Source organism: Triplophysa rosa, linkage group LG4 (genome assembly GCF_024868665.1).
Source record: "Triplophysa rosa linkage group LG4, Trosa_1v2, whole genome shotgun sequence".
In the NCBI taxonomy this organism is placed as follows: domain Eukaryota; kingdom Metazoa; phylum Chordata; class Actinopteri; order Cypriniformes; family Nemacheilidae; genus Triplophysa; species Triplophysa rosa.
This window is the reverse complement of record NC_079893.1, coordinates 599,329-622,137: the sequence shown is the minus strand read 5'-3', so window position 1 is coordinate 622,137 and position 22,809 is coordinate 599,329. Positions and strand designations below refer to the sequence as shown.

At 40.4% G+C, this 22,809-nt stretch overlaps 1 protein-coding gene across 6 annotated transcripts in view; it reads right to left on the bottom strand.

The window, feature by feature from the left end:
- fn1b (fibronectin 1b) overlaps nucleotides 1-12,093 on the bottom strand; it is a 25,887-nt gene extending 13,794 nt beyond the window's left edge. For 4 of the 6 annotated variants that reach the window (XM_057331029.1, XM_057331033.1, XM_057331030.1 and 1 more), the window contains exons 1-21: nucleotides 11,856-12,093; nucleotides 11,650-11,775; nucleotides 11,285-11,422; nucleotides 10,769-10,900; nucleotides 10,434-10,571; nucleotides 9,599-9,760; nucleotides 9,229-9,426; nucleotides 8,956-9,138; nucleotides 8,693-8,869; nucleotides 7,829-7,981; nucleotides 7,316-7,444; nucleotides 6,980-7,120; nucleotides 5,703-5,815; nucleotides 4,891-5,059; nucleotides 4,599-4,775; nucleotides 4,390-4,518; nucleotides 4,209-4,298; nucleotides 3,939-4,133; nucleotides 901-1,179; nucleotides 564-827; nucleotides 84-178 (exon numbers count right to left, since the gene is read on the bottom strand). In XM_057331029.1, coding sequence (XP_057187012.1) covers nucleotides 84-178; nucleotides 564-827; nucleotides 901-1,179; nucleotides 3,939-4,133; nucleotides 4,209-4,298; nucleotides 4,390-4,518; nucleotides 4,599-4,775; nucleotides 4,891-5,059; nucleotides 5,703-5,815; nucleotides 6,980-7,120; nucleotides 7,316-7,444; nucleotides 7,829-7,981; nucleotides 8,693-8,869; nucleotides 8,956-9,138; nucleotides 9,229-9,426; nucleotides 9,599-9,760; nucleotides 10,434-10,571; nucleotides 10,769-10,900; nucleotides 11,285-11,422; nucleotides 11,650-11,775; nucleotides 11,856-11,976 — 3,309 coding nt within the window. In that variant the 5' untranslated portion in view covers nucleotides 11,977-12,093. The remainder of the gene's footprint in view (nucleotides 1-83; nucleotides 179-563; nucleotides 828-900; nucleotides 1,180-3,938; nucleotides 4,134-4,208; nucleotides 4,299-4,389; nucleotides 4,519-4,598; nucleotides 4,776-4,890; nucleotides 5,060-5,702; nucleotides 5,816-6,979; nucleotides 7,121-7,315; nucleotides 7,445-7,828; nucleotides 7,982-8,692; nucleotides 8,870-8,955; nucleotides 9,139-9,228; nucleotides 9,427-9,598; nucleotides 9,761-10,433; nucleotides 10,572-10,768; nucleotides 10,901-11,284; nucleotides 11,423-11,649; nucleotides 11,776-11,855) is intronic. The other 2 variants (XM_057331032.1, XM_057331034.1) reach the window with 1 other exon arrangement.
- Between the last annotated feature and the right edge of the window lie 10,716 nt (nucleotides 12,094-22,809).

Here is a 22,809-nt window from a genome sequence, read left to right as displayed (position 1 = left end):
ACATAGCAAAGCCAACATACTGTCAGCTTTTTCTGGAAGAAAGAACGTCTTTGCAAGGTTTGCAATTGAAACGCTGTTTGTACCCTGTAGCTGAATCGTAGTACGGGCATCCAGGAGATTATGAGGGACGTGTCTGTGACTTCAGTTGTGAATCGAGGAGCATTACCTGTCGACTGAGCTGAGGAAGCAAACAAAAGAAAGCAGGCGCATTAAAAACACGAGACATTACCCACTCCTGCCCATAGGGGGCGCACGAGAGCAACGTCTTGATCTAATGAGAGAAGTGGAGAGGTTTCATGCAATTTGGAAAGGCTGAATTTTCCATTTCCTACTTGGAGTGAATAAAACAGCACTTGATTCCAACTTGGAAATCCAGACGGAAACATTTTCGTATTTTCCAAACCTCACACAACAGACAACTACTGTGTGTAGACGAAGGTCAGGAATATATTTGAGAATGGCGTGCAGCATTAGAGAAAACATTTCAAGTAAACTTGGACTTGGGGTGGAGTAGTAATGAACGCATTCGTGAGCCTCAAACCATGAAGCGAAAGTGAACGTACATGTTCTGAAGACATCAGTCAGTCCCTCGCTGAGTGTGTTCCCTTGCTCTGAGTACAGGGTGATCATGTACTCGGTGTCGGGATGAAGGCTGGTGATGGTGTACTGAGACTCGTGACCTGGGATCTTCAGCTGTTTGGGGCTAGAGCTTCCCGTGCTGATGTAAAGACGATAGCCAGTGATCTGTGATCTGGGGACAGACCAGATGACCAAAACACTGTCGTCAGTGATGTCCGTAAAGCGCAGGTCGCTAGGAGCATCGGGTTCTGAGGAAAGAGAGCAGCGTTTATTGACCGCACTGGTTTTATACAACTAGTTACTGTGAAGCTAGTTACTCACTGGTCGATTTCTCTCCAATCAGAGGTTCACTCTCCACGCTTCCGCTGATGGCGTAGATGTGGAAGCGGTAGAGGGTTCCGGGCTGGAGGTGAGTGAGCTCTGCGTAAGCGTTTTGCGTGATGGGAAGGTGAAGAGGTCTCTGGACGCGACCGTCGGTGCTCACGGGGGCGAAGGTCACGCGGTATCCCGAGCCCTCAGTGGGAGGACCGGTCCATGTGATGGTGATCTTGGAATCGGTAACTTCAGAGAACTGCAGGTCAGTGGGGGCTTGGACCTCCTCTGTGAGCAAAATGGAAAGAAAAACACTGCTTTTTCTTTTCATAACGATAGAAAATATAGATTTAACTAACATGAAGTTATTAAGTATACTAAAGTTCAAGTGTATTTTTAAGTACATTTGAATTAGAAAGTATGCTGGTCTCTATGTACTTGTAGTATACTTGTAAGTGTACTATTTCAGTACTACTTGTACTAATTCATTATAATAAAATTACTTCATCAAACACAACATTCATAAAACTTTATTACTTTACATCATCCATAAACATGATTTTTCATTCACGTCTGAATGATTATTAGCGGTGGAGTTGAAGACGACAGTTCCCATTATCCACGATGTTACGTTCGTGAACGAATCGTTCTTTTTGAACGAATCTTTCAAGTGAATGAATCGTTCTCGTTCACTGAAATCTCTCCCTCGAGCACAGAGCGTCTTGGCTTAAAAGGGTGTCTAAAGCACGAGCCAATGGCGTTCGAGTGTGAGCTTTGATAGAGCATATGATTGGTTGAATGTGCTGAACGAATACGCCCTTCACTGAACGAACGAGCCTGTGTTTGAGTCTGAACGAGAGAGATCTTGTTCGTACACGAACGAAAGGAGTCAAAGGACCCGCTGATTCTTGTTCGTGAACGACATGAACGAGCTGTTACTTCTCACTCGTGAACGAAAGATATGGTCTCTTGTTCAACAAGTACAGAAACGGACACAATGTAAAGATCCTTAAGAAAATAATAAAATAACGCAAGCTGATGGTTAAATGTAACAAAGACAAATTAACATTGTCATTTTTACTGCATGGGAAATGTCAAGCCCTGTTTACTCAGTTATTGTACTGCAAGCACAGGTGTTTTGGGTGCATTTTGTATCATTTATTCTTCTTTCAAATAAAAACGACTTCATTGCGTTTAATTCATGTCATGCACTTCTCTAAAAACTGTCAAACAAAAAGTATTGGTTAGCTCTCATTCGCGTCACGTCAGCAAATAGCATTCCAGTTCCGGCTGTGAAGGGACGTGTCATTGGTTAGATCTTCCACTGAACGAATACGCCCACACTGACCGAGTCGCTGTTGAGTCCGAGTCTGATCTCGTTCATGAACGAATTGAACGAACTGGTGCATGTCGTTCATGAAGGAAATGAAGGAGAGTGTACAGGGTAGGTCGGTCATTTAGCATGTGAGTCTCGTTCAGCAGTCAGCAGAAAGCGGATGCAAAGCGCAGTTACAGGTAGGCTACTTTGCACGCTTGTTTATTTAAAATACATAAACTTCACGTTTAACATAATCCCAGATTTATGAATGAGTAAATGACCAAACAATTAACTTTTTAATTATGCAGAAAAACCTTGTGCGTTGGTCATCTGAAGCACTTATTAGACTTATTTTATTTATTTAAAGAGTAGATCAGAGACACACATTTTAATAAAGCCTGTACTCAGTTTATACGTCTATTAATACGTTCGTTGACATAACACAACTCTTTTTCGCCATCTATAGAAATGGTCACTGAACGAATCAGTGAACGAATCTGAATGAATCATTTTGGTGAACGAACTGAAAAAGCACGAATCACTCAAATGAATCATAATTCCCATCACTGCAGCGTCATCAAGCTACGCCGTTGTTGTTTTGAATGTGTGCCCTCTAGCGGCAGATTTGACAAACTGGGCCTTTAAGTCTGATTTTACGAATATTTCTAAAAAAGTACATAAAATGTAGACTGAAAGTATACTTAGTTTTAAAAAGAATAGGCTACTAATAGCACACTTCTTTTTTTGTCAGGGTGTACAGTTAGAGGTATGATTCTCTTCACTTCAAGCAGCACAGGTTCATATTTGGGATGAGGTATTTGCTCACATTCCTCCACAGTATGAGCAACAGAAACATAAATAATTGTATCATTAAGAATCTCTGTATATACTCACTAAACGCTTTTGGGAGCGTTCCGAAAACATAAAGAGCTTTATTAACTTAAAGACAGAAAAAAGATCTCATAAGAAAGTGCGTGTTTGCTAAAGAGACGGTAACTGGCACCATTTGGGGAGAGCACAAAAAACACACTCAAATCTTCCCAGTCCATCCTTATAAGGTCATTGTGGCTCGGAGCAAACACTAAAACTCCCAACTCCAGCATCTGCTAGTGTCACTTCATACCCTGAAGAGACAGAGAACTGGCAGACATCTGTACACGTGAGAGACAAACTGAGGTACCATGGCCAAAAAGCTCCATTTGGAGAAAAATGAGTCAACAGCCTCTTAAAAAAACGTGAGCAAGTTGAAAACATTTTCAAACAAACATGGAGCAACCCAAATAAATGTGTGTTGTTGGTGCTGCAGTTAAGGCCCATGCACACCAAGAACAGTAACTTTAGCGATAACTATATTAGCGTCCACATTAGAAGTGTGACAATAACCGGGATACAGAAATCACAGAAACCGTGATTTTCAACACATATTGTGAAATATTCAGCAGCCGTTTAAAATTTTGTTATAAACACTCTCTGCCTCCCTACACTTGTGTCCCTACACTTGTGTTTTCAGTGGGATTCATTGACTAAATAACAGACAAAACACAAAAGAAACCAAATTCGAGATGAGTTCATTTTTTACAAAGCGACAGATAACGCGATAAAACCGCTAGCGGAAATCTTCCGATCACAATAACCGAGTTGTGGAAAATGTTGATATATAGTGATGACTAGGGCTGTTTTTATGATGCATCACGATGCAGATGTTAATGCTTGAAATGTGACATCTTACCAGGTTGTGATTTTCCAGAAGTGCTGACCTGAAGGTCCAAAGGTTCGCTCTCCATGTTGTCCTTCACTGAGTAAATACTGACGTTATACCACAGGCCGGGTCGAAGGTCACCCAACGTCACAGACGTCTGAGTCTGGGGCAAGATGAGCTCGGTACTGCTTCCCTCCACCGACGGAGTGTAAACCACACGGTAACCTAAACACGTGCGTTTCTTTACTATACCACTAGAAGACAGTTTTGAGTGTAGTTGAAAGTTTCACCGACGCTAACCTGTGATTGGTGCGCTGGGTTTGGACCATCTGATCACGATGGACCTCTCCCGGACATCTGTGACGTGGTGATTGGTTGGCCTGTCGGGTGCTGTAACGAGACAGACAAGGATCGAGGTTCGGCCATCATAGAAAAACATCAGAAAAGTGATCTGTTAACAGAACGGCGACGGTCAGCTCACCGGTGGTCTGAGCGGTGGTCAAGATGAGATTTGAGTTTCCTTCTGGATTGACTTCAAACACTTGCACGCTGTATCTACGGCCAGGCAGAAGATCTTGAAGGTTCACTGATGTAGCTGTTCTTGGGAGGTCTGTATTTAAACACCAAAACAAAATATTGATGGTTTCTCTCCGGTCGTTCTTCAACACGAGCCCGTCTGGTGATACTCACTGATGATTTGTGGCTGGTCTCCGTCCTCCGAGAGCTCATATTCCACTCGGAATCCAGACACGGTGTCGGACGCAGACACCCATGAGATCACGAAGCTGCTGGATGTGATCTCGGTAACCGACTCTGAGGTGTCCACTACGGGCAGAGGCTGGGTGGTCTCGCCCTCCGCTTTAGCCACTGCAGCAAAGAAAGTCAAGTGTGATCGTGGTCACTAATGCATTAACGCCGATGCTCTTTTACAAAGTGACTTTCAAAATGAAAGTAATACATAAAAAAGGAAGAATTCACTCACGAGAGCCGTATGTAGTTGTGAAGTCAAAGCGAGTGACCTCTCGGGGTCCGTAGCGCAGAATGCTGATCAGTTGACCCTCATAGGTCAAACCTGGTTTCAATCCTGAAATGGTGTGCGAGTTTATGTGACCGGGAATGTTCGCTTCTTTCCAGGGCGAGCGTGAATTTTTCTGCGAAAGGAAAATATTTGCTAAAAACAGGTCGTAATGCAAGTTCGCATATAATGTTTCAAAATTGTAGTATATTCTAACTAAATAAATATATGATTTAAAAACAAAAAATATAATATATTACATAGTAGTTAATAAATCAGAAATACAATTATATTGTTGTCTATAAAACATTTAGACATATGCCTTCAGATCAAGTTTATTAAAGCCTTGAGAAACATTTTATTGAAGCGATCTTATATGTATATATCCAGTATGTATATATAAAATGTACTCAGATCTGAATAAATACGTCTTGTCCAAATACCATTAGGGAGATGAACATGCAGTACTTTATAAATGGAAGCGTGTACTGTACACTCAGGCAAAAATAACTGTAAAGCTTTTTTTGTTCTAGTTAATAAAAAAGCTGCACGAACAATTTGGCTCCACTCAAGTGAATGATGAGTGAATGTGTGCTTTGAAGTTCAAAGTTTTCGGCTTGTTTGTGAGTGTTGAAATCTCAACCTGTTCTTTCCCAAAAACTGTGCACAAAGAATCAAGACCAAGAGAAATTAATGTATAGAAATCTGAAAAATGTCATTATAAACATCAAGCTGTGCTTTTTCCATAATGCAATGCAAAAGTGCGTAACATGACTTACAACTCTCCACTTGAGAATATATTGGGTGATGTGGGCAGAAGGCGGGGCGTTCCACTGGATGGGATGAGAGTTGGGTTGATTTCCAGCTTCTGTGATGATGACGCGAACAGGAGCTTTTGGAAGTAAAGGTCAGTGTCCGGTTAGCTACTGTTATAGTGTAAAGGTCATCATTTACAGCTGTTTTTCATATTGAATGCGAGATAAGGTGACTTTTATAAACAAACAATTGATTGTGAAGAGAAGAAAAACAAAGACGTCTGGTTTATAGGAAAGAAAGCATCTGGACTGATTTGTGTTTGGAGAGGACAGTCAAAGCCAGAAGCAAAAAAAGGTTTCAGTGGATTCTGTCAGGCGAGAGGTGTTGAAGGGTCCGGGGGACGACTGCATAGGCGCGGTGTTAAAAATCACACTAGGCCATAACATTCTTCACCCACTTTATCCTTTATTATCCCGACGGGTTTACAAAGATCGCTTTAACAGCTGCATGCAATTCAAAGCAGTGAGGTCATTTCAATCAATTCTCTTCTCTTTGCTTTCCTTGGCAGACCGTAAATCTGCCAAAATGTGTCCATTTATACCGCATCCTCCAGAAACCTCCAAGAAAACTTCACATCGGTGACCGTCTGTTAAAACTGTGCTAAAGATCAAATCATATACAGATGGCCACACTACGTTCTAAGAAGGTCCTAAAAACATTGTTCACACTTTTCTTTCAAAAGGCAACAAATGTCAAAGTCTCTGATATTACCGCCGGCTACGCCCACAGGCCATTTGGTGCAGTTCTCAGGTAAACATCAGAGGACTCTATTAAAAGCTATAAAACCCTCTTTTACTGCCAGAGACAAAACTAAAAGCGTCGGACCAAGCGGTCACAAGAACACAAAAAGATCAAACACCGTGCCGTTTGAAAGCCAGATTCTCTGTAAATGACGACTTCTGCTTCTGTCAGGTCCTTGCGTGATGCCTAGAAAGCTATAATGTATGAGGGACACGTTTTTTTCGTCCTTTAAAGAGTTAGAGGGATCCAACAGGGTTGCCAGATCTGTCCAATGAACCCAGCCAAAAAACCTAAACTCAAAACATGCCACTCTCATACCTAAAATCCTAACTTTCCTCACATCGGGAATAAAAGCTGATGAACAAAATCTAGCCACTTTTATCCCACGAAACATAGTACCACAACAACAAAAACCACAGACCTGGCAACCCTGGATCTTATTTTCCGCGTTGTTTGCTTGGACGTTTAGAAATGCTAAACGGGTTGTGAGATCTCTTACCTGTAGACTGCAGGGGTTCACAGGCCAGCTCGCCTATGCCATTACCATAACACGAACACCTATGAGGGACGCCCTGGATCACCTTGTTCCACGTCTCACCTATCTGGTGAAACGCCTTGGTCTCGGGTTCCTGGCACTGATCTAAAAAAGAAACTTCTTCAGTAAACAGTCTTTCATTCCAATTCTGATATGTTTGCAAAGGCCAATGTTCAATGTCAATTTCGCCTGTTCGTTTTGAATCCAAGGAAATGTGGACAGTTCGTGCAGAAAATACAAGGCGGACACTTTGAACTTTTAAAGGAAAGTCATGGAACAGGAGAAAGCAGACAGACTTACCGATGGCATCACACTTCCAGCGTCCGCGGCCCTGACCGAAGCACGTACAGTTCATCATGTAGCCCTGATCGTGTCGCTTCTCAAAAGTCTCGTTCACCTCGTACGTCTGGCCATTCACCACACACTGGTCTACAACAAGCAACACAATTCTTTTTGATAAACCATGCTTTTATTATAGTGAAAGTGTATTACTTTACCTTATTATTATTATTATTATTTATAATTGTTATCATGGCTTAAATCAAAACAAACCAACTGCAGTTTGATTGATTCTAATTGAAATGAACAATAAAAAACATGAATTTTGAAAAAAGGTAAAAACTTATAAACTTAAAAAGATCAAAGTCATTTCGGAACCAAACTCTTCGTTTATTCTCTGTTTGTTCCACGATGCATTTTCCGCGCAGCTGTTTCGCAATAAAGCAAAAACTTTCATATAACAAACTGCCTGACTTGACCTTCTGTACATCGCAGACCAATAAGTCTCAATGTTGTAAACTAGTTTAATCAAACCTCGGAGCTGTGTGTGTGAAATGCAGTTCCATTCCCCGCGGCCGTTCCCCTGACACTTGCAGCGCATCATGTGACCGAGTGTGTCGTGCTGCTTGTCCCATTCGTCTCCAACGCGGTACATGACGTCATTGGCAGAGCACACTTCCTCATGAGCTGCATTATAAAACAAAGACAAAATCAGTTCATACAGCAGCATGCTAACTGCATCGAGCGATTTAGATCTCAACGCAAAGGTCAGTGTGAAACCGAGCCCGACTCTGAACCCTGACTGATCCAGGCCACGAATCAACACTCGCTCACGACATGCTCTTAAAAACTCCACCGTCCTTAAAAGCTTTTCAATACGGCTGGAGAACTCCTTCACAGATCGCTGATGGCATAAGCAAGCCATTAAACAAGAAGCCATTAGAAGCGTCTATAAAACTCCAGTAAATTGATCACACTTATATTCCTTTTGGTACATAAAGTTCATGAAAAATTTGGTGTAAAAAAGAAATGGGATGATAATGTATCGCGGTTCGATACAATACACAAGACTGCGTTCACACTACGACAGTATCACGGTATCTGGACGTGAAATGAAATTCAAATTTGAATAAAAATGTCAATAAAACTTGTTATTCAATCGACAACGTTAAAGAATCAATCGAACCCTCTGGTTTTAATTTCATAACAAAAGCTCAATTCTAAGAAAGAGCATATTAAAGCAGTAAAAGCACAAAATTGAAAACAGAAAACGTTGTATATGTTGACGCATGTCATAGGAAAATCATCTTTTCTGCATTGCGGTATACCGTGGCCCAATACGGTATATCGTTACACACCTTGTGACTCCACAGGAGAATTCATAATGTTTACTCTGACCTTTCATGGGACAGAATCCAAATCTTTGTTCTCTGTCATAGTTGGTCGTGGTGCCGCACCACTTCATGCCGTCCCGCCGGCCGTCAGATGTGCAGTCGGTGTAGTTCCGCCCGTTGTAGATGAAGGGGAACTTGCAGAGTGCTCCGTTGGAGTTTCCTCCTCGAGTCGTCACGAGCACTGGAAGGTCGATAAACGGCGCGATTAGAAAAACCCAATCTTGTTATCATCAGAAAGTGCAACAGCTAACTTGAGGATTCCCGTACGGTTTTTCTGAGTGCAGAATGAGTACGTGGCATCATTGTCATAATTGGAGGTGGTGCTGCACCACAGCTGGCCATCGGTTCGACCCTCCGAGATGCAGGAGTAGTGTGTGCTTCCGCTGAACACGAAGGGGAAGACGCACGGCTGCCCGCCAGAGTTGCCGCCATAAACCTGCGACTGTCCGTCTGCGTAGACGATACAAAAAACAACATGATTAAAAGTGAAGGAACCACTGCAGTAGGATGTACAGCATTTCCCGTCCGAGCAAACGTTACCGTGCTCCTCGCAACTGATTCCTCCACCGATACACGTGCACAGCATCTCCTTGCTGCCCTGAGTCCTCATCCAGCTCACCCCGTTGGAATACGCCACACCGGAGTCGGTTTTGCAGTTGCCCTCCTCAAGCAGTTCAGACAGAACGTCAACTTGCTCCGTCATCGGTCGGAGCACAAGATCGACTGTAGCGCTAGTACCTGGATGAAAGAAAACAGAACCGTGCAATAATTCAACGTGAAGATCAAACGGTGAGTCATCACGTGAACCTTTATTGACCAAAACTGTGAAGAACTGGCAAATAGAATCAAGTCTCTAAGACTATTCCGTTCAATAAAACTTTACTGCCGTTTGAGGACGCCCCACACGCACCGATGCCAGGGTTGGAGTGGGAAGCGGCGTGTCTTTCGCACTTCCATTCTCCACGTCCGTTGCCGGTGCACAGACAATGCAGGGTGTTTCCACTGGAGTCCTGTTTGTTCCAGGTCTCGCCGATACGGTACGAGGTTCTGGTTTCTTGGTCATTACAACGATCTAAAAAAAGAGGCAATCAAAATCAAGCATCATATTACATATTTATGCACTTTGGAGACGCTCCCTAGGAATCAATGAACTTTTTCAGCTACAACCACATGATTCCTCAAAGGTGCTAATGATTTCTTAAAGGTGCTAAACACAACATCCAGCCAGCTCCCTCCACACAATTTTGTTGGCACAGACGTGTTTGAGAAACACCTCCACACCATCACACCTCAGCAGGTCGTCTTTTTTATCACCATAAAAGTGTTTGCTGACACTTTCCAGACAGATGAAGGAAGTTAAGTTTGGCTTCATTTCTCGCCATCATCAGCCGTGGAAAGTGCAGGCAGAGATTTTCCACGTGCATGTTGCCGTTGAGCCGCAGGAGTCGTGGAGAACTCACTGGACATGATGTAATAAGGGTGTGGCATGCAAATAATTACCGAGTCATGAAAGGAGACATTGAAAAATACTGGGCAGAATGGAGCCATCTCTTCATAATTTGAAACAGATGAAACAGTTTTACCCACTATAATGTGAAAACAACAACTGGATTTTGTTCATTTAGAACACGTGCCCTGAAATACTTGCGGTAACTCCATGCAACGCTGCAGGAGATTTACGTCGTTGCTCAAGCCAAAGTTAGGTAACTCAAAAATAAAAAGATTCCAATTTAGCAAAGACTTACTTCTGGAGGTGCAGGTGATGCGTCCGTTACCCTCGCCCAAACACGTGCAGTCCACGATCATCCAGCCCTGATAGGGTTTCTGCCACATCTGGCCCACCACGTACGAGGTTCCTTGTGCGTCGTCATAGCAACGCTCCGCTGTGAAGAAACAAGAAAGAGTTTTCATTTTAGTAGTTCAGGTTGGGTGTGGTTGGCAAGCTACATTTCCAAAGGGAGTCATTTCATAAAAAGCCACATTTATAACCTTTTCAAAATGATTATATATTACATATCAAAGTTGATCTTTTTTATGCAGGAGTCCCAATGATTCTATGGAAGACAAAACACACACTCACCAACAGGTTTACAGGTCCACTCTCCCTTTCCATTGCCAAGGCACACACACTCAAGCATGTAATCTCCTGTGTCGTGGGGTCGTGTCCAAGTGTCCCCAATTCTGTATGAGTTACCTCCTTCATGGCAGCGATCTGAGTGCAAGCAAAGCTGATCAGTTCAATGTACAAATTACATTATTATAGGCATAACACATAATCATGTTTTAATACATGTAAAATCAACAATTTGCTAGTACACACAGCTTTTTTGTATTCACTACACATAAAAAACACTAGTGCAATAGTTTTCATTACACAAATACAACAAAAGCATAACAAACATTCATTTGTGTAGTGCTGTGGGTCTTATTCCACTAAGATTTAATGGTGTTCTATTGGTTCCCATAAGACAGATGATATCCCACATTACCAGTAACCACACAGACCATTATAGTTTCCATTCAAATTAAAACAATTCTCATTATAATCATTAACTATATTCTAAGTTTCTATTTTTGGTAACGCGAGAGGACTTACTTGCGATGGTGCAACCAATTTTGCCTTTTCCAGACCCGATACAGGTACAGTCCCATATCATTCCATCCTTGGGTCGCTCATAGGTTTCTCCGACTCGGTAAGATCGGGCGTTGAATTTGTCATAGCACGTTTCCTCGGCTAAAGATGTAAGAAAGCCGAGCAGACAGACGATAAATCTCGAAACCAGGGCACGACCAGGACAAACAAGACTTCATATCAACCATTGAAAATGAGCAAACACCCCGCTGAGAGCTTATACATCCGTGCGTAATTGCGCGTGACGCGCATTCATTCTTTTTTTCAGAAATATTGACGGGTATGCCTATAGAGCATAACAACTTTAATCACTGCATGTCGAACCTCACCTGCAGGCTTGGATTTACACTTGACCCCCGAAGCCCCCTGACAAGTGCACAGAAGTGTGCTACCCATGTAGGGACGCTCCCACTGATCGTTCAACTTATAAACGCGCCCGTTCTCGGTACAGCCACCTGTGGTGAAAAAGCACATCTATCTATCCATCTATCGAAAATAATTACATATCAACGCAATCAATAATTAATGAACATACTTAAATGCATTGCTAAACTTTTTGCTTCTTCCAAAACCGGGTCCACCGAAAATTGCGTACAGTGGACAGATCCGCCGATGCACAACAGCACCAGAAGCCTCATTACCGGGCTCCGGGTCATTGTCACCCGATTCGAAAAACAGCAAAGGGTTGCTATACTTAACGTTGCTGTCAAGTATTTTATATTTCCCTGAATCCACTGAACCTTCGCCGTCCGGCTGTTATGGGACGAGCCCTCTTTTAAAGGGGGAATTTATGGTGCCCAGTGTGGGGAGAGAAGGTTCGAGGGGAGGGATTTGTCTCACCCTCTCCAGTCTGTGCGTCAGTGTCGGGAAACTGCTCCAACCTCACCGGGAAAGACACCAGAATCACCTGCGCACTCATGAACCCTAACGGTCATTTGGAGTTCACAGGTGAAACATTTGCTATTTCATATTATTAATGTGTCGATAAAATTGTGCATGGGCTTGTATCATACTTTTTTTCCTGTATTTGAAATGCATGCAAATGAAGATTAGTCTTCATTAATGATCTTTTTAACGCAATGATGTAATGTCTGTACACTCAATAAAACTTTATCTACGGTACGGACTTCTGCATTTGTATTTAATCTTCCTTCATGAATAGCACATTCTCTAAAAACAAAAAAGCATGGTGCATTTAGAAAACTGAAGTCAATGGTCAAAGCTGAAATCATTGTAGCAATTTTAGCAGCTTGGTTTAACTTCATAATGTTTAGCCCTGTGTTTTTTAAACACAAAACAAACTCTTTGCTGTGTCATGGTTTTCATTCGCTTAGTTTAACATTCCTCCATGTCGAATAAAGTGGAAACAGGGAATTGAGGGTTTCTGGGCACACGTTGCTCACCCATCATGCCTTGTGTTTAGTTTTATGGGTGGAAAATATGTGCACCTTCTCCATCTAGCCAAGGGAAGTCTGGAAGTCAGTAAGTGAAAAGGGAAATATTTGTTGGAAAGATTGAGCATTAAGAGTTTACATACAGGAACTGATGTCCTTTCTGCTGTCCATATACAGTATGACTCAATGTAAAACTACCAAACGGCAGATATTTGAAAGTTTTCTCATCAAACTCTTATTTTCGCATCTGTAAAATACATCAATCATACTTTCAGAGGCAAAGTGTGTGTTGTTGATTTAGGATAGGGACAGTTCACCTCGAAAACATTACAATTCTGTCATCATTTACTCACACTCGTGTAGTTCAAAACCTGCATGACTCTTTCTTCCGTGAAACACAAAAGAAGATATTTTGAGAAATGTCTCAGTGGTTTGGCATCCATACAATGGAGGTCAATGGATTCTACACGCTATATGTTTTTTCTAGGTCACAAATGGAAAAGTAAAGTCATTTGTGACACACCAGTAGGTCAGATGTCTGTTGAAGCACTCAAGATGCTCTCTGGAACATTGTCAGATGCTGAAATGGGTCATTGGGTTTTGTGGGACATATCAAACACATTCATATAGAAATGTTCAACCAAACAATTCATTTAAATTGTGTCAGGACCATACAACTATTTGTAAAGATTTCTACGATTTATAAGCACATGTAATAGGGTCTAAGAGTTTTGGCCCGCACAGTATATACAGTATCCTGACAGTCCTGTCACACCTCATATGCAATCACAGTAAAGCAGTGTTGTGAAGGACCAGACGCAAACAAGCACGAGACAGAAACACCCGAGGCACAGAAGTCAGGTTCAAAAACCTCATGATTCAGAGATGAATTGACACAACAAGCAATGACTCAAAACTATCCAAAACAGCCTCTCACGTTTATTCCATCCATCACATCTCGTTTCATTTGTAATGGACATGCTGCAGATGAGCTGCTATTCAAACCCACGTCTCAGAGAAAGCTTTGCTCGGGATGCTCTTACACAACTGTAGAGTTGGTATACGTGGACATCCTGTAATATAAGTCAGTGCATGTGATTGCTGTTAAACCTCACAAATATGTTTCCCAAGGCTGTTTTGCTGAACTTTTCCCCTTCAACTGATGGAACACAGAACTTCACTGACAGTAACTTCACCGCCCAATGTTCTCCAAAGGTTTACAAGTCCTACAAATGTTGAAGTGCAGCGAGACGTTTTTTACTAAACAATTTACATTCCTTTGCCAAGTGCAGATGTTGCAATTTTTGTGCTTTTTCTGTGAAAGCACTTTCTGATTTCTTTCTGATTGCATGCGAGATCAGTCTTCTCAAAATGGTAAATAATATGCTACTAAGGTAAAATGCAGGTAAACTGGGATTCATTTTTTACTTTGGTGATTCTTTTGGTTTGTTATGTTTGGTGCACAACCTCTACATTTTAAACTTTGCCATGTACAGACAAAGTGTCTTGTACACATTACTCTAAGTTGTACTAAGACGTACACTTTCGGCCTGCTGGGTGATAAAAGGCTGGGCTGAGTGGGGCAGTAATTCAGCCACCTAAACACCAAGTGAATAGCCACATAAAAAACACCAAGAACCCCTTTGCAGCCACATAGCAACACCCTGACAACCACACAGGACACCCTAGCAAACTTGCACAGGCAAGCCAAATCTAATGTTAAATGTAGTTATGGTATGATGTGTTATCCACATGTACAGTATTTTAACACAACATCATGGCAGCTCTTAACTATTTTACAAGGGTTAAAACGGCCACATTTCCTTGTTGCCTTAACTTCAACTTATTTCATTTCATTGCTAAAGCACTAAAATGATTAAAAATGATTACAATTGAAATAAAAAAGGCAAAACTAAAAGGAAAATAAACATAAATGAAACGAATAATAAAAGGACAAAACAAAAAACATGGAAAAAATTAAAAGCACCTTAAAATGAGCACAACTACTGTACAATAAGATAAATAAATGAAATAACTTTGGTGGCTATATTATTATGATGATCATACGTTTGTGTGTGTATGATTCAAGTTATAAAAATGCACATGAATGAGTCACCTTTTAAATCATGAATCTATTTTTCATGTTGTTTATACGAACGACTTCTATTGTAATGCTAATCCAATTTGGGAGCAGCCTTCATAGATTTAACGTCACACAACCCATCCGTTGTTTGACATGATGAGTAGAAATTTACTCGTCTCACAAAATCACTCATTAACCATTCACTATGTTTATTTGTTCTTATTCACATTTAGCAAAGAAATGTATTACAAGCAGTAATGGTGGTTGGAGAAGTCCACGGACATTGATATATCCCAGACCACCTGCTTTCTCCAGAACCCTCCTGAGTCTGTCATTTCTCCGTCACCTTCCCTCAGAAACATGCTCGCACGTGCTGGCTCAAATTCATCATTTACACTTGTTTGAGAAGAACCTTCATTCTTGGCCATTACATGTCATCCGCTGCAGTTCGTACGTATACAATGTTGGAAAGCACTCCTGTCAAGCTTTCCTAAATGATATACAGATGTCACTATTGCAATGAACAGCTTGTATTTGGCAAGCAAACAAAAAAAACCACCCACAAAAATGTATAGCCATGGCAACATGTTCTCCATCTATATTATATTTCTACAGTTAGAACAGCTGTATAATGTACCCGAGTGTGACCCAGAAATATTTTCTCCTCTCACAAACACATCTGATGTAAGAAGGCCTGTGCTATCGCCCCCTATTGACAGCATGAGGTAATAGATATTTAAAAAGACTCAGTGATAATTGAATGTATAGAATAGATGAAATGTTTAGCTTAGTTTATAGAATTAAGAAAATCTTTTTCTTAGAAGGAAAAGACTTAAAAGTCTTTTGATCTTACTGCGTATGCACAAATGTCTGAAATAAGTTTTGCAGACAAAAATATAAGTGTGCAAACAGATTTTTGCATTACAAAACCAAAATATATCAACAAAAATAACATTTTATTTCATTAAAATGTTTTTAAAGACAGCAAGAGAACATCTGTGCAAATTCTAAGCAAAGGGAGACTACACAACACAATATGATCAAATATAGCATTTAATATCCATGATTCGAAGAGTCACATTGGTGTTATTCCATTGGTTTTAATGAGTGTACTATTATTCTTAAGATTACCATTCAAGTAGTAATCAGTAGAACTAGTTTAATAGTAAAGAAAATAATAAATAGAAGACAATAATAAAGAAAAAACAATCATTATATATTACAATATTGTTTATTATAATATTATTTATTAGAACAAACATTATAAATAAAAATGAATAACTATACAATATTTATGAGCCATCATAAGAAATTATAATAAAAATAAAGATTAAGAAAGTGACCTTAAACTTTCACGGGTAATAAAACTCTTTGCAGAGTCTGTAGATTTATCATTGAATGTGTTTTAATGCTGCTGTTGTAATATCAGCTGAAGGACATTGCATCAATGAAGTCTTTTCTTGTCGATTCTTGGAAAAAAGTGTCGCTCTGTGAAGAAAGACAGAAAAAGGAAAGGTTATTATTAAATATCAGTTTTTCCAACGCGTTAATTTGGAAACATTTGTGAGAAAAAAAGACATGAGAATCACAGTCTTTTGGGGTCAAAACATGCTTGTTTGTGTTTTCAGAAAGAGAACATTTATATTAAGGGTGGGATTTGATCAACTTGAAGGCAAAAGCTACAAGACTGAAATGTGAGGTCAGCTGTTGCTTTGAGAGGTGGTAGACTTTGGGATCACTTTAGCCCCGTAATTTTGCTCTGTACGACGTTCTTTTGTGAAGAAACCAAATGAGAATAGCAGAGTCCACAGCAGATTTAACAAACACGATATCACAGATATTCCTTGCGATCACTTTTAGAACTATTTTTTACGCCGAGGAAGGTTAAAACAATGACACAATCCAACATGAAAGTTCTTGATGAACTGGTGTTTGTCTTCTTTACTTCACACCTTCACATGAAAACGGTTTCACATTCACCCTCAGAATTCAGATTTCTCTTCACTAATCTCTTAGCAGAACGTCACTTCACCTCATCCACATCATGTTCTGCTGACATAGCTTTGACAACGTGCGGCATTCCACATAAGCGTGATGTCTCAACGGAGCAAGTTTCCGGGACACTCATCACATGGGTGAGCGGTGGGCCGGTCCTGGGCCGGCGAGGATGTGTTAGGGAAACTCAATGAATCAGCGCTACAGACATCCGTTTGTTTGTTGACTGTGTGCAAACGCTGATGGTTGTCGAGACGCTCTTTCACACCATGACTGCTCCATGTTTGTTGTACTAATATGTTTTGGAGAAAGAATCCTTTCACATTATGACCCAAAACGCCTCCCACATCTCAACACACAAATGTCTCCATAAGAGTTTCAGAAGAGATCTCAACGTGTCAACCTGAGCTCAGATTTGTCAAGTCTCAATAACAACATCAACTCAAACATTTCTCATCCCATTTACTCAAATCCAGATTATTTTACCTTTACAATCTACATTCATTTACACCTCCTTTCAATTCATTTTAAGAAAAAGATTTGAGACTAAGTTGATACTCAACACAACTGAGAGCTTCATCAAATCTTCTGAGCAAAAGCATTGCCTTTGGATGTCTCATGGCTGGAAACTAAATATCTATTTCTATTCACTGTTGTGGAAGCCTTCTTATCTACAGTACAGTTCCTGCTAAAGCAATCACAAGATCATGTCTGAATAATCCGATAATGAGGGAGAGCAGCAGGAGAATGGTTTTAAAATGACTACTGACTTCAGTCAACACATCCTGGTGAAGACCAAACAGTGTCTGGAAACCAGCGGAGAGGGTGGGACACACGTGCACGACTTTTATACTGTTCAAACTGTATATTGCCCCCCTTTACTCGAAACCTTCACACAAACCTTTCTGCATTTTTACATTTTCAAAAAAACAACATTTAGTTTGTTTCTTAATTATTTGAAAACAGATTTGGTCCCCACGATGTACAGAAACCTACACATGCACCCGCACACATGCCTTTAAAAGAGCTAGTGTTGTTTGCTAATTTCTCTGTCTCTTAATCATTATTTAAGGTCTGAATAAAACTGCAGTTCTGTTGCTTATTGTCTTGTTAAACCAGAGCTGCAAAACACACATGGAAATATAAACTATAAACCACAGTGTGATGTTACCGTCACCTCAATGGTTCTTAACCCCGGCTTCTGATGTGACGGGATGCACACAAGAGAAACATACAAAATGTACTGTGTCGAGTCCACACTTGTAAAATCTGTCTCCTGAAACAAAACAACAAAGTCTAAAGCCACTGGCTGACACAGCAATATGCACAGAACGTTTTAAAGGGGTCATATGGCGCGAACACGTGTTGTTCTGTGTCTTTGGTGTGTTATAAGTCGCTCATGCATGTATTAGACGTGTAAAATTGCAGAAATGAAAGTGTGGGAACAAAAGAGTCATTCTATGTAAAAGCGAATGCTCACCCAGACCTGTCTGAAACGCCTCGTGTAGCCACACCCCCACAAATCTACGTCAGTTGGTGGTCTGATTTGACTGAGACCGCCCAAATGTAGACGCAAGTAAGGTGGGCGTACCTGTCAGTACAATTGAAGAGGAACCGGATGTTCCAAATATGGTCAGAGGCGTCACATTTCCCTCACATGCTTGCAGTATTCCACCAATCACTACGCACTGGTGAACTGGCCAATCAAAGCACACCTCGCTTTTCAGAGCCGTGAGCTTTGTTAAACATCCGCGCGTTTCAGAGAGGCGGAGCAAAGAGGAGATACAAACATGCACGGTGTGTGGAGAATACCTTAAATCCTGTAGACACATTACATCACATCTAAAACAAACCATAATATTCATTTTAGCCGTGTCATATCACCCCTTTAAAAATCTTTATTAAAATGATTATTTCTTAGTAGATGAACTTTTGAAAAGTTTGCTGGCATACATACTATACATTGTGTTGTACATGTGTGTGTACAAAGTGGCAGAAAAATATTATCTGTATGACTCTTTTTCTTACTTCTGTGGAGCACAAAATGAGATGTTTTGCAAAATGTTTCGGTGGTTTACATCAAATTTAAGTCAATGGGGTCTAATGTTGATTTGTTACAAATGTTCATCAAAATTTTCATTTTTGTGTATACTGTAAAAATAACAAAATTCATACAGGTTTGGAATGACATGAGAGCAACGCCGAAGGAATTGTCATTTTTGGTGAACTATCCTTTTAAAGGGGACAAATCCACTAAAAATCTACAGTTGAAAAAATGGAAATAGTAATTAAATAGTCAAAGTAATTAACAATGTCCATAAATATTCATTTTAGGGGCGTAAAAACCCCTTTTAGAAATGTCTAAGTTTGTCCCTCCCACAGACATTTTCCAAATAGTTCCACTTCCTACACCCGTGTTCATTTGACATATAAAAATAATTCAGAGCAACATTAATTTCATATCTTCTTAGTCACACAAGCTTAGCTTAAAGGAGACAAATGGACAACTAAAGCACATTTGATGAAATGAGAGACAAAGTACAAGATGAACTGATGTGAGACAAAACTCTCTCCTCTCTGCTCTTGCATTACTGTGGTTTCTCTCGCTGTGGTTATTTCACCTCGGCCAGACTAGAATGTCATGCGTTGAGTTGTCTTGAGTTGATTTAGCGGGTGATGATGGCACATGACCTCACCATCCACCAGTACTCATAGTGTTGTCTGTTCTTCATAAGCAAACCTATGAACACTATATGTATGGACATGCACAAACACAAACAAACATGCCTTCATATCTCTGTAATGTCTCTACAACCCAAGAACAAAAAAACATATAATCAATCATCATATTTAAACAAAGTAAAAGATAAAACATATGATATTTCTCCTATAATCATGACTAAATGGAGAGCAAATAGAAACTAAATACTACATAAAATCTCCGGAGCTGTGGAAAATCAACCTTTGAGCAATAACACGTTCATGTTAACATGTCTCTCTGATCTGATCTCATTTATCAGACATGAACCTGTCTTGTGTGACTGAAACTAAATGAGCCACAGAGGTTTTGCTTCTCAACAAATTCAGCTTTTAAGATTTCTTCGGGAATTTGTTCTCAATGTCCTTTCCAACTGAGGGTGACGTAACCGAACAGCTGTACGATTGTGTTCTACACGCCTCTAGCATGTCTGTATCCTGTCTGCGTATGATAACACAATCCTGATATGAACAAAGCACTTGACCTACAGTGTGTTTATTAGCATATCAAGCTTTAAAAAGGATGATAAACTTTCATTTAGAAGCAGTGTGAGATATCAGAATTGGACCTGAAACAGTTGCTTCCTGAAAGAAATCGTTTTGTAGATTTGAAGATTTTGTAACCTTTGTGTCAATAGCCCAAAACCTTTAACTAGAACAAGAAATATCTCAGCTTGTTAACTATTGCGTGACACTTATAGCAATGACCATGTTACATGTCCAAACACCATACTAGTACTATGGTATTTTTGTGGTTGACCTTTTTGTCTAATTATGTCCCCCCACAACACTAGAAGTAAAGCTCAAAGATCTATGGATGAACACATTACGAAAAATAAATGTGGACATTTTTTGAAAAGTATAATCCTGGATATCATTATCATTACTTTTAATACTCATTTAGTGCCAGTTATTACAATAATCCCAACACAGTGTCATAACAATAGAGTACCGCAGAGATGATGTATTTCTGCAGGCCAGTCCGGAGGTTAGTGCCGCACTGGTCCCTCGACCGAAAGCCTACGCAGTTTTTCCCAAAGAAAAATTTGGAAGGTGGAAGAAATAAACTCTGCGATAGACAAAACATGTACCATAAACGTTAGTTAACCAAGATAATCTTTACAGATTACCACAATATTTGCTGTTTTCAAGCCTAAATACAACCGCCAGAGGTAAACATGATGCTAATAGCACTGTTGAACCCTCCACCAAGCTTCCGACAACTCGTAAGTAATTACTCCATGAGTTTGTGCCCATGTTACATTATTTGTGAGATTTACAGTATATGCGCAATGACATCTAATGTCCCCGCCACAGGATAGTCGCTTTAAGCGACCGCCGCTTTTAAGACACGATAAAGCTTTTAAAATCATGAGCGGGTTATAACTGGTGTGTTTTATGTCATAGATTAAAACATGAAAATACTCAGAGGTTTTGTTTACAACAGACCTTATTTTAGGGGCGATGGAACCGGAAGTGGTAAAATGCTAACTCGCTTCCATATTTTATACAAACAAACATACGCCATCTCTGCGATACTCTTTCTATGAGGAAGATAACGTATCAGTTGTAAGATAACATGGGACAACTGTTACAGACTGCAGCTTTAATACAATCAATATTGTGGGTGAATAAAAGACCCAGCAAGCAGTTTCATCTAGTTTTCATTGTACCTGTGAGTCATCATCTCAGTTTCATCACTTTATAGTACCAACTTGGACCCGTTTCATGCCCTCTGTGGTGCACAAACACACCTGGTTGCGATTCGGTCACCAGCAATAGAACTGACAGTTAAGTTTCCATCTGGCTTCTCTAATGCCAAGCTATTTCCCACTAAACTTTATGCACATTCCAGTGCCATTTTCCCAGTACAAGTCACGCTGACTCCAGTTAACAATTTGGAATTGCAAGTTTGCATTTGATGTAGTGCATATACTCGAGATAAATATCATGAGCCACTGCCAACTCAGTATTTAACACCGGCCCGTCTGTAAGGTTCAGAACGTTAGCGTAAATCCACTACAGCTTTTTAGCAACCTAAAGGTATCAGCGCTGCACACCGAGTGTCTTTCACACGTTCAAAACGGAGCCAGTCAACAACCGCACCCCTGACTATCCCTTTAACACTGGAACTCCAGGAAGACTCAAAATCTGACCTGCCGTCCTCCGCATGAGTCAGACCCCATCGTAGGCGGAGACCGGTGCTAATTGAGGTATTTCCCAGCAGCCATGAGTTCTGTTTGAGGGGGCAAAACAGTTGAGACTTGTTTAGCACTGTTGTGTGCTTATTGTTGCTAGAAATGTTCCGTATGTGGGCGAACAGTGTTGTTTTTAGCATTTGAAATCAACGTTACATTAATATCTAAACTTCACAAAAGGTTTGAGAATCTTGTTTTCACAAGTCATAGGAAAATTAGTGTTCCATGTTAAATGGACAACAACTCGCATTCTGCCATCTTTGTTCTGGACGCCATGTGACCAATCAACTCGCCAGAGACACAGAAAAATGACGTCCAGATAATTTCGATTGGCTGACGGACTACAGAAGTCTCAAGCCCTTTGTTTGTGACCTTGAGCTGTGATGTCATTATACACAATGATCCGCACTCTCAAAAGTGTAAATATATGAAATACTGTTATTCCATGATGGGAGGCATGTTAACACAAACGTTTCAGCTAACGCCTTCTTCAGTGTGTTTAGCCACTTGAGCTGTGATGTCACATAGAAAAATCCTTGTGCATGGTTGTAAGCTCTCTGAAAGATTCAAACCAATAATATCGTTGGCAAAGCATGTAAAATAATATGGTTATAATGTATAATGATTTATATGTTAACACTTTTATTTGGAGAAAGATGTCTTTTGCACTAATAATGGTGTATAGACGGTATAAATGTGGTATCTTCTATACCAGACAGTACTAACTGATCCCTGGACAGAGTGATATGTGAATAAAATTCAAACTGGAGCAAAAAGTTGTGACAACTAGCCCCGGTCTCTTTTGCCATTCAACCGTGCCTACAGCAGCTGAACGCAGGCCTGTATAAAGACTGGAGGCTTTTGTTAGAATTTCTCAAGTAAATGCTGGCTGGTGGTGGAGCTATTTTTACATTAGGAGGAGGATATTCTGGTTAACATTTTTATTTATCATAGCCGTGCAACATTTTAGGAGACTATCGATGGTTCATTTGAGGTTTGTGTCTTCTTCTGAATACAGAACTGTCAGTCTGGGTTGAAATAACCTCGGCTGAACCCGGAGAG